Source organism: Oncorhynchus clarkii, chromosome 4, assembly GCF_045791955.1.
Source record: "Oncorhynchus clarkii lewisi isolate Uvic-CL-2024 chromosome 4, UVic_Ocla_1.0, whole genome shotgun sequence".
Classification (NCBI taxonomy): domain Eukaryota; kingdom Metazoa; phylum Chordata; class Actinopteri; order Salmoniformes; family Salmonidae; genus Oncorhynchus; species Oncorhynchus clarkii.
In genome coordinates, this window is record NC_092150.1 from 40,698,896 (window position 1) to 40,710,661 (window position 11,766).

Here is an 11,766-nt window from a genome sequence, read left to right on the forward strand (position 1 = left end):
CATCAGACTGGTTGGAGCAGTGAAGTAGAGGCCAAATGACCACAATCTGCGGGATCACAACTAACTTACTTGAGGGAAAGAACACAGCTATTACATTACCCGGCTGTTGTTATTTCATAGATCTGACTTTGAAGTTTCGGAAACATATCTGCAGAACAACAAAATTGTGCATACTATTTGCATGGCAAAATGATGCGTCAGCATTGTGCATGTAGAAGCAGAGAGTGATAGAATATGTCTGAGAGAAATTAAAAACGCATGCATTTTTTTTTGTTTTTTTTTGGGCATCTTCAAAAAAGTGTGCAAATACATAAAACAATGAAGGCATTTGTACCTAGATACATTTTCTATGATTGACTAACAATGCATTTGGTGGACAAATGGAAATTGACTGTGCAAATAACTTAAATTCTATGACAAGTATAACGTCTACTCTATTAAATGGTGCAACATTCTTCTCCAGTTCCTGAAATCAAAACCAATCTTGGCTGGAGAGTAAAAGCGACCTCTTTCCCCTCGTGACGCTCTTCCTTCCTCTCCCACCCAGAGTATCCCCATTTCACGAACAACAGATTCAGAACATTTAGATTGGAGAGGAGAATGTGAAACGGCCTGGAACAGAAACAGGGACAGAGTTATCGTCAAAAACAATTGCTGGAATTTATGGAAATGCGCAAAGACGCGCGCGGTTCTTTGGCACACTGGGGACCATCGATGGAATGTAGAAGTGTCTACTTTTAAGTCAATCATTGGATTAGACACAATTGATTTCGGAATTGTCGCTGTGAGGATTACAATTATGATATACGTCTTATTTTTGTTGTGCCTCGTCCATGTGTCAGGTAAAAGTCAAACTATCTTATTTGTATCCTAGGAATAAAAGGTCAATCAATTGTTATCTTCTAAAAATACAGTACATGACTCAAGGTGCTTGTCCTTATTATATTAATAATGTCGACAGAGAGTGTAACCGACAGTAACCCCAGAAAGTATAACTTTTGCACGGCAAACCTAACTACGATTTCTGAACATCAAAATGAATTTGACACAACAAATGACGGGCTACAATAAAAGTCAAAGTGAAAAGCAGAAGGCAGCAGCCTCTTGAGAGAGCAGGATCTCATAGCAGTTTCCTGCCATTGTTCTGTAGATCAGGGCTAGAATGCCACAGGGATAGAATGCCACATTTGGATTTAATGGAGCAAAATGACCCACCATATGACTGGTTTTGTTATTTAGCTCACAATGATTTAAGTTGGGGGGGAACTGATCCTAGGTCAGAATGTAACTGGAATGTGTCAAAAGGTTGTTGTGTTATGCCTCGCCTAAGGCCTTCAAATTAAAATCTGGGCCTCAAGCCAGTTCCACTGCTTATTTTCATTATTTCCTTGAAATCAGGCACTGATTTAGACCTGCGACACCATGTGGGTGCAATTAATTATTAGGTAGAACAGAAAACCAGCAGTATTCTGGACCTAAGGTCTAGTAATGTTCATTTGGATTAAAATATATAAACTGATCTCACATCAGATTGTAATAAGCAATAGGTCATTACAGTAGCTGCCCTTTGTTGTTTTATCTCATAACAGTTTAGATGACTGTATCAAATGAGTGGCGCCATCTCGTCCCTACAGGTGCGGTGACAGACCTGACCGTCATCTCCAACGCTGAGGCCTCCACCCCTCAGCTCTTCTCCATCTCTTGCCTCACTGGGGAGCGGGATGCAGCAGAGCTAGACCTGGACATCAAGAAGGACAACAGCATCCTCATCCTCTCCTCACGGCCACGTTACAGAGTCAAAAGGCCCAAGACCAAGGAGGTGGTGGCGAACGAGTTTGTGGGTGTGATGGACCTAACAGGCATCTTCTACTGCCATGCGTCCCAGGGAACTGATCCTCTTATAAACCTGGGTAAAGTGACTCTCATCAACAACTTTGCCAAAGGTAAGAAAGAGGCTCTAACTGAAAGAGAGTGTGTGTGTGTGTGTGTGTGTGTGTGTGTGTGTGTGTGTGCGTGCGCGAGAGAGAGACAGAGAGTTAACTTGTCTTCTTCTGTATTGCTCCTATCAGCCCTATTTGTCCCGGCCCACCTCACGGTGACAGCAAACAGAGGAGACACAGTTCACCTGGCCATGCAGGTCCTGAGCTCCCAGAGACGAGACGTCACCTGGAAATACAACGGTGAGTCACACAGGGATGGAGGGAGGCATGGATGGGTGGATGGATGGATGAAAGGCAGGCATTTATGTGTGAGCAGGGAATAGATTCATCTAAATGAGACGATGGCAATATAGGCATTGTTGAATCATTCCCTTTGTATTTTAGAAACAAGTATCAAGTAGCCCCACCATGTGGATTATAATGTGTTCACATTATTAAGAGCTTGTCCTATGTGCTGACTCGCTGTGTCGCAAAACCAGGTAACTATCACTACACGACCCACTGGGGTGATGTATCCAACAGTACGGCTGTACTAACCCTGGAGGATGTGGCTAAAGCCAACGAGGGCATCTACAGTGCCAGCTTCGTGGGAGACAGTCCCATCAATGGAGCCTGGATGAGGCTGATTGTCAGAGGTGCAGTAGGGCTGTTCTCATTACACACACCTCCCACAAGACATACACACTTGATATGTGTGGATGATGGTGTTGATACACTTTACTGATGGTACACTAGTCTGTGCTGTTGTTTATCTATTTTCCATCTGGATAGAAGCTTGACCAATAAGTTTTTTTTTTTTTTTTCCTCTGAAACATTTTTGATTGGTTGTGTCTTTGAATGCACATTATTAGTACTCAGTTAATAGTGTTATTAATGTGTTTATTACTACTGACCATTACAAGAGTATGTATGGTGATTCACATATGGATGACGTGCTTGTATCTGGGTGGGTTGGCCACTGACGCTCCTCCACTGTCCTGCACAGACTGTGGCAGTAAGAAGTGGGGTGCCGACTGTGACAAGGACTGTCCAGAGTGTCTCAACGGAGGGGTGTGTCACCACCGGGACGGGGACTGCATCTGCTCACCGGGGTTCATGGGGATGCGCTGCGAGACAGGTGGGTGTGTGTGTAAGGGGGGTGGGCAATATGTTTAAAGCATAAGATTATAGTGTGTGTGTGAGAGTGCGTATAAGTGCATGTTTGTAAAGACAAGTATATTATATTGCCAAACTGTCTGAAGAAACTGTACCTGTACTGTATCTATGTGTACTGTATTCCCACCCAGCCTGTAGAGAGGGAATGTTTGGGCTTAACTGCCAGGAGTCATGCAAGCCAGAGATGGACTGTAGAGGGCTGAGGTTCTGCCTGGCTGACCCTTACGGATGCTCCTGTGCCAGTGGCTGGTCTGGGAACCACTGCAACAGATGTGAGTGTTAATTTGTTATGCAGTGCATTCGGAAAGTATTCAGAGCCTTTGACATTTTCCACGTGTTGTTACCTTACAGCCTTATTCTAAAATGTATTGTTTTTTTCCCCTCATCAATCTACACACAATACTCCATAATGACAAAGCAAAACAGGTTTTTAGACATAGGGATGTAGGGATAGTGCCAGGTTTCCTCCAGACGTGAGCTTGGCATTCAGGCCAAAGAGTTCAATCTTCGTTTCATCGGAACAATTAGTCTTGTTTCTCATGGTCTGAGAGTTCTTTAGGTGCCTTTTGGCAAACTCCAAGTGGGCTGTCATGTGCCTTTTACTAAGGAGTGGCTTTCGTCTGGCCACTCCACCATAAAGATCTGATTTGTGGAGTGCTGCAGAGATGGTTGTCCTTCTGGAAGGTTCTCCCATCTCCACAGAGGAACTCTGGAGCTCATTCAGAGTGACCATCGGGTTCTTGGTCACCTTCCTAACCAAGGCCCTTCTCGCTAGATTGCTTAGTTTGGCCGGGCGGCCAGCTCTAGGAAGAGTCTTGGTGGTTCCAAAATTGTTCCATTTAAGAATGATGTTGGCCACTGTGTTCTTTGGAACCTTCAATGCTGCAGATATTTTTGTTACCCTTCCCCAGATCTGTGCCTCGACACACTCCTGTTTCGGAGCTCTACGGACAGTTCCTTTGAACTCATGGCTTGAATTTTGCTCTGACATGTACTGTCATCTTTGGGACCTTATATAGACAGGTGTGTGCCTTTCCAAATCATGTCCAATCAATTGAATTTACCACAGATGGACTTTTACCACAGATGGACCAATCAAGTTGTAGAAACATCTCAAGGATGATCAATGGAAACAGGATGCACCTGAGCTCAATTTCGAGTCTCATAGCAAAAGGTCTGAAAACTTATGTAAATAAAAATAAAAGTATTCTGTTTTTTATTTTTAATACATTTGCAAAACTTCTAAAAACATATTTTTGCTTTGTCATTGTGGGGTATTGCATGTAGATTGATGAGGAACTGTCACGTTTGTCGTAATAATTATCGGACCAAGCTGCAGCGTGATCTGGGTTCCACATCTTTCTTTGAAATAAGTGAACCACACAACAAAACAATAAAGACTGCGAAACGTGACGACAATGGACTGCTGACATGCAACTACACATAAACAATATCCCACAAACCACAGGTGGAAAGAAATCACCAACATAGAAACAAAACTAGAACCTCACATAGAAATTATAAACTAGACTAACCCCCAGTCACGCCCTGTAACGGCTTTCTTCTATCTCCTCCTCGGATGAGGAGGTGTAGCAAGGATCGGACCAAAATGCAGCGTGGCTATTGCAATCCATGTTTATTTAATAATAAAGAAACACGAACTTTACAAAAACAATAAACGTAATGTGAAAACCGAAACAGCCTAAACTGGTGCAAACTAACACAGAGGACACTAAGGACAATCACCCACGACAAACTCAAAGAATATGGCTGCCTAAATATGGTTCCCAATCAGAGACAACGATAAACACCTGCCTCTGATTGAGAACCACTCCAGACAGCCGTAGACTTTGCTAGATCACCCCACTAGCTACAATCCCAATACATACACACCAAAACCCCAAGACAAAACACACCACGATACAAAAATCCCATGCCACACCCTGGCCTGACCCAATACATGAAGATAAACACAAAATACTTTGAGTCTGGTTGACTGGCAGATCTGGAAGAGTCTGGTTGACTGGCAGATCTGGAAGAGTCTGGTTGACTGGCAGATCTGGAAGAGTCTGGCTGACTGGCAGATCTGGAAGAGTCTGGCTGACTGGCAGATCTGGAAGAGTCTGGCTGACTGACAGCTCTGGAAGAGTCTGGCTGACTGACAGCTCTGGAAGAGTCTGGTTGACTGGCAGCTCTGGAAGAGTCTGGCTGACTGGCAGATCTGGAAGAGTCTGGCTGACTGGCAGTTCTGGCTGCTTCATGCTGACTGGCTGCTCTGTCTGCTCCATGCTGACTGGCTGCTCCATGCTGACTGGCATCTCTGGCTGCTCCATGCTGACTGGCTGCTCCATGCAGACTGGCTTCTCTGGCTGCTCCATGCAGACTGGCTTCTCTGGCTGCTCCATGCAGACTGGCTGCTCTGGCTGCTCCATGCAGACTGGCTGCTCTGGCTGCTCCATGCAGACTGGCTGCTCTGGCTGCTCCATGCAGACTGGCGGCCCTGGCTGCTCCATGCTGACTGGCGGCCCTGGCTGCTCCATGCTGACTGGCGGCCCTGGCTGCTCCATGCTGACTGGCGGCCCTGGCTGCTCCATGCTGACTGGCGGCTCTGGCTGCTCCATGCTGACTGGCGGCTCTGGCTGCTCCATGCTGACTGGCGGCTCTGGCTGCTCCATGCTGACTGGCGGCTCTGGCTGCTCCATGCAGACTGGCAGCTCTGGCGGCTCCATGCAGATTGGCAGCTCTGGCGGCTCCTTGCAGACTGGCAGCTTTGGCGGCATCCTGCAGACTGGCAGCTCCTTGCAGACTGGCAGCTCCTTGCAGACTGGCAGCTCCTTGCAGACTGGCAGCTCCTTGCAGACTGGCAGCTCCTTGCAGACTGGCAGCTCCATGCACACTGGCAGCTCTATGCACACTGGCAGCTCTATGCACACTGGCAGCTCTATGCACACTGGCAGCTCTATGCAGACTGGCAGTTCTGAACAGGCGGGAGACTCCGGCAGCGCTGTAGAGGAGGAAGGCTCTGGCAGCGCTGAACAGAAGATGCGCACTGTAGGCCTGATGCGTGGTGCTGGCACTGGTGGTACTGGGCCGAGGACACGCACAGGAAGCCTGGTGCGGGGAGCTGCTACCGGAGGGCTGGGGTGTGGAGGTGGTACTGGGTAGACCGGACCGTGCAGGCGCACTGGAGCTCTTGAGCACCGAGCCTGCCCAACCTTACCTGGTTGAATGCTCACGGTCACCCTGCCACTGGGCTATGCAGGCGAACCGGAGACACCGAGCGCAAGGCTGGTGCCATGTAAGCCGGCCCAAGGAGACGCACTGGGGACCAGATGTGTAGAGCCGGCTTCATGGCACTTGGCTCGATGCTCACTCTAGCCCGGCCGATACACGGAGCTGGAATGTACCGCACCGGGCCATGCACCCGCACTGGAGACACCGTACGCACCACAGCATAACACGGTGCCTGCCCGGTCTCTCTAGCCCCCCCGGTAAGCACACAGCGTAGCCATACTCCCTGTTAGCCCTCCCCCAAGAAATGTTTGGGGCTGACTCTCGGGCTTCCTTCCGCGCCGCCGTGCTTGCTTTGCCAACTCCATTCTCCGATAACCTTCCGCGCACTGCTCCATCAAATCCCAGGCGGGCTCCGGCACTCTCCCTGGGTCGACCGCCCACCTGTCTATCTCCTCCCAAGAAGTATAGTCCATACTGTCCTCCTCTTTGGGCTGCTCCTGTTGCCTCTTCTCCTGCTGCACCTTTGGGCGGCTACACTCCCCTGGCTTAGCCCAGGGTCCTCTCCCGTCGAGCATTTCCTCCCATGTCCAGAAATCCTTATTGCGCATCTCCTCTTTTCGCTGCTGTTGCCCGTTACCACGCCGCTTGGTCCTGTTGTGGTGGGTGATTCTGTAACGGCTTTCTTCTATCTCCTCCTCGGATGAGGAGGTGTAGCAAGGATCGGACCAAAATGCAGCGTGGCTATTGCATTCCATGTTTATTTAATAATAAAGAAACACGAACTTTACAAAAACAATAAACGTAATGTGAAAACCGAAACAGCCTAAACTGGTGCAAACTAACACAGAGGACACTAAGGACAATCACCCACGACAAACTCAAAGAATATGGCTGCCTAAATATGGTTCCCAATCAGAGACAACGATAAACACCTGCCTCTGATTGAGAACCACTCCAGACAGCCATAGACTTTGCTAGATCACCCCACTAGCTACAATCCCAATACATACACACCAAAACCCCAAGACAAAACACACCACGATACAAAAACCCCATGCCACACCCTGGCCTGACCCAATACATGAAGATAAACACAAAATACTTTGACCAGGGCGTGACACGCCCTGACCTACTCTACCGTAGAAAATAAGGGCTCTCTATGGTCAGGACGTGACAGGATTTTTTAGTTATTTAATACATTTGAGAAAACGGCTGGAACGTAACAGAATGTGGAAAAAGTAAAGGGGTCTGCATACTTTCCGAATTAACTGTATGTAGGGCTATGGCCTATCTTAGATGGCCCAATTAATATTGATTGTAATTGTACAACCGACCTATCAACATGACTGCATGTGTTGAAATAGATACACAGAGTACATAACATGCCAAGCCATATCAGGTAGCAATTCCATCACGACAGATCCCAACACCTTGGTTTTCCCATCCTAATGTCACCTCTCCCCCTCTTCCCCAGTCTGCCACAGGGACATGTACGGGGCAGACTGCAGGCTGCGCTGTAAGTGTAAGAACGGTGGAGTGTGTAACCACTTCAGTGGATGCCAGTGTCCCACTGGCTGGAGAGGACGGCACTGTGAGAAATCAGGTAGGTAAGCATTCCTTCCTCCTCCTCTTCCTCCTCCTTTTCCTTGCCCTCCTCCTCTTTTTCATCGCTACTGACACTACCAACATCCATACTAATAACGCCATCACCAGTAGCAGTAGCATCTTCATCATCAACACCATTAATCATCACCTCATTTATCTTCCTCTTCATCATCTGTTTCTTTCCCATCAGACCGCGCCCCCCAGATCTTGGACATGGCCAGTGGTCTAGAGTGGAACCTTCACTCCAGCCCCAAGATCCTGTGTTCCGCCACAGGCAACCCCCTGCCCAGCCACGGCAGCATTGAGCTGCGCAAACTGGACAGCACTGTGCTCAAGGTAGAGGCAATGGAAGGATGGGCGGCCATTTTTACATTTGATTATTCAATTACTGGGAAACAAACTGTGATGGTGTAGTCAGTGAGATTTGTGAAATTAAATGTTTTTGTAATAGTGAAAATATGTAAATATTTTTTATGATAATGTCAGTTGGCTCAGCATTACATCAGACTGTAAGCAGCCTTATCAAAATATTTTTGGACCTCTAATTCAGGCGTCTCGTACTACCATGGACTCCAATAAGAGCACAGCCCAGTTTGATATTCCCCGTCTGTCCACTGAGCATGCTGGGTTATGGGAGTGTAGGGTTTCCACCAATGGGGGACAAGACTCAAGGAAGTTCAACCTCAGTGTCAAAGGTGAGAAGAAAAAAGTATTTTACTGGTCTATATCAGTCAATGTGGGGTGCTTAACATTGAGGGCAGATTTCCCAGACAAAGATTAAGCCTAGTCCTGGACTTGAACATGCTTTTTAGTCCAGGACTAGGCTTGATTTGTGTCTGGGAAACCAGCCCTAAATATACACTGAGAAATGGTCTGGCGATAAAGATTTAATGTTCTGGTTGAGACTCATCAGATCACCCATTACTCAAATTCTCACCCACTTTTACTCCCCTCTCTCACCAGAGCCACCATGCCCCAGCACCCCTCCCAAGCTGCTGGAGAAGAGGAGTAAGCAGCTGGTGGTGATGCCTGTGGAGTCCTACAGAGGAGACGGACCCATCGACTCCACCAAGCTCCTCTACAAGCCCATGGAGACAGGAGACTCCTGGTCCTCCATCATAGGTGCATACAGATGGCGTTTGATCTCATGTAAAGTCATGGGAGTTACAACTACTATCCTGGCAACATAACATATCATCCATTTCACAGGAAAAATTGCCTTGCCTAAAAACAACGCAAGACAATTTGCCAATTTGTCATTATCAATATTAGATCCCTATTCTATATGGCTAATCCTGTCTGATTCTCTATGTTTCTGTGTTCCTGTCTTTTAGTGTACAGTAGAGAGCCTATAACTCTGATGAATCTGAAGCCATCTACACGCTACCACGTCCGTGTCCAGCTGACCCGTCCTGGGGAGGGAGGGGAGGGGGCTCTGGGGCCTGAGGCCATCATGGAGACTGACTGTCCAGGTGAGCAGCAACAGTATGCCGGGGTTCGTTTTTGCGGTGTCGAAATGCAATAGTCAGAGCAGAGGTTTGTAGGTAATTGGTGATGTTGTGTGTGTGTGTGTGTGTGTGTGTGTGTGTGTGTGTGTGTGTGTGTGTGTGTGTGTGTGTGTGTGTGTGTGTGTTTCTAAGTTGTTTCTAAGTTGTAGTAGAGCTGAGTGCAGGCTCTAAATCTGAAATTCTTTAATTCTGTCTAGTAACCTAATCAGAATGTTCTTTGCCCATCTGTAAACGAGAGGCTGTGTCTAAGTAAATAGGAGAAGGAGAAAGTATCCCAGGCTGGAGGACCTTTCCATGACTGCGTGTTCTGTGTTGCTGCTGTAGAGCCCACTCTTCGACCAGAGATTGACTTCAGCTCGCTGGAGGGCCGCAACGCCACTGTGCGCTGGCTGTTGCATGGCAACGCGGACAGGGCCAGCGGGTTCTTAGTGCAGCTCTTCGGGCCCTCCCCCTCAGGAGAGAAGCTGAGAGAGGAGACCACCCTGCTCAATGTGCTCTCCACCAAGTTCTACAACCTGCAGTACCACCAAGACTACACAGTGGTCGTCAGGCTGCTCAACTGTGGCAGTCTGGGGCCCGCCTCTAAGCCGTACAATATCCGCATAAACAGCCAGGGTAACTAACAAGAGCTCCTCCTATTGACTTAGCAGTGAGTGTTGACGACTGTCATTGGTGGATGGTTGGTGGCTCCCCCCTGCCCTCATATTGTGTCATATTTAAAGATGGGTGCATAAAGGAAAGGACATTTAGGAATGGATGACTTACTAAGGAACTACAGAAAGAAATTCAAGCACTTTAATGGTACAATTTGGCAATCGCCATGTAGCCTAAGCTAACACCTTCTGACCAATACTAACCCAGCTGATGTCTCCTCTCTGTCCCTCTCCTCCCCTCTTTCCCCCAGGTCCCTCATCCCCTCGGAACGTCCAGGCTCTGCCCCTGTCTGTGTCTGCGGTGCAGGTGAAGTGGCAGCCCCCTGAGGACCCTAACGGGGGCATAGTAAAGTACATCATAGAGTACCAGTCGGTGGGACAGGGCAGCCTGCACCCCTGGGTCGACACAGACGATGGCAACAAGACAGCTAAAGATGTGACAGCGCTCAACGGGAGTACTCTCTACCAGTTCAGAGTGAGGGCCTTCTCTAAAGTACCCGGGGAGTGGAGCAAGTTTGTCCATGCCAGGACCCAGGGAGATGGTGAGAGACGGTTTAAAACAAAAACATGTATGGAGTAAAAGGTGTTAAACAGGTTTAAAAAAAGGCTTCAAAGTACATGGATTTAAAGTTTTCCACTTGAAAATCAAAGTTTTTTTTTAACCTTTTCAGTCCTCAAAAGAGGTCAAATGTCAAGGTTTGTTTGAATGCCACACGATCTGTTGTTTAGATCAAGCAATGCTGTAATCCCAAATGATTGCCAATCTTTCCCACTCGTTTGGGATTGAAGTGTAATGCTGGATGTAAACAACAGATCGTATGGGACATGGACTCATTTTGACATTTGAACACATTTGAGGTCTGAAAATGTCCCAAAAACGTTGAGTGAAATTTTAGAGTGAACATAGATTTTTGTTGTTGTTGTGAACTATCACTTTAAAATGTGAGGATACTTACATAATAAACAGGGTATTGTCAATGTTCATCTGCATAAGAGTGTGCATCTCCTCATATCACCTCTCCCTCTAGGTCCCCAGGACTTCACTCCTACCACCCAGGGTGTGGGGGGGCTTCCAGGCAGTGAGGGCTACCATTTGTTGGTAGCTGTGGTGGGGTCTGTGACGGTCACCTGTGTCACCATCCTGCTGGCCCTGCTGGCTCTCTTCTGCATCCGCAAAACTCTGCTCAAACGCAGACGCACCTTCACTTACCAGTCTGGATCGGTGAGAGATAGAGAGAGAGGACTCACAAACACACAAATACGCCATAAAAAAGCACCTAAACTGCAGTACCAGTCAAAAGTTTGGACACACCTCCAGGTTTTTTCTATATTTTTACTATTTTCTACATTGTAGAACAATAGCGAAGACATCAAAACTATTAATACCACATATGGAATCATATATTAACCAAACAAGTATTAAACAAATCAATATTTTATATTTGAGATTCTTCAAAGTAGCCACCCTTTGCCTTGATGACAGCTTTGCACACTCTTGGCATTCTCTCAACCAGCTTCATGAGGTAGTCATCAGAAATGTTTTTCAATTAACAGGTATGCCTTGTTAAAAGTACTTTTGTGGAATTTCTTTCCTTAATGCGTTTGAGCCAATCAGTTGTGTTGTGACTAGGTAGGGGTGGTATACAGAAGATAGCCCTATTTGGTAAAAGA

At 47.2% G+C, this 11,766-nt stretch overlaps 1 protein-coding gene across 2 annotated transcripts in view; it reads left to right on the forward strand.

Moving 5' to 3' along the window:
- The first annotated feature begins 576 nt into the window (after positions 1 to 576).
- The window catches only part of LOC139406815 (tyrosine-protein kinase receptor Tie-1-like), a 28,932-nt gene continuing 17,742 nt past the window's right edge, over positions 577 to 11,766 (forward strand). For both annotated transcript variants that reach the window (XM_071149869.1, XM_071149868.1), the window contains exons 1-14: positions 577 to 842; positions 1,635 to 1,943; positions 2,070 to 2,180; positions 2,420 to 2,575; positions 2,926 to 3,057; positions 3,227 to 3,367; positions 7,804 to 7,932; positions 8,125 to 8,270; positions 8,485 to 8,629; positions 8,898 to 9,056; positions 9,269 to 9,406; positions 9,767 to 10,057; positions 10,347 to 10,637; positions 11,124 to 11,317. In XM_071149869.1, coding sequence (XP_071005970.1) covers positions 800 to 842; positions 1,635 to 1,943; positions 2,070 to 2,180; positions 2,420 to 2,575; positions 2,926 to 3,057; positions 3,227 to 3,367; positions 7,804 to 7,932; positions 8,125 to 8,270; positions 8,485 to 8,629; positions 8,898 to 9,056; positions 9,269 to 9,406; positions 9,767 to 10,057; positions 10,347 to 10,637; positions 11,124 to 11,317 — 2,385 coding nt within the window. In that variant the 5' untranslated portion in view covers positions 577 to 799. The remainder of the gene's footprint in view (positions 843 to 1,634; positions 1,944 to 2,069; positions 2,181 to 2,419; positions 2,576 to 2,925; positions 3,058 to 3,226; positions 3,368 to 7,803; positions 7,933 to 8,124; positions 8,271 to 8,484; positions 8,630 to 8,897; positions 9,057 to 9,268; positions 9,407 to 9,766; positions 10,058 to 10,346; positions 10,638 to 11,123; positions 11,318 to 11,766) is intronic.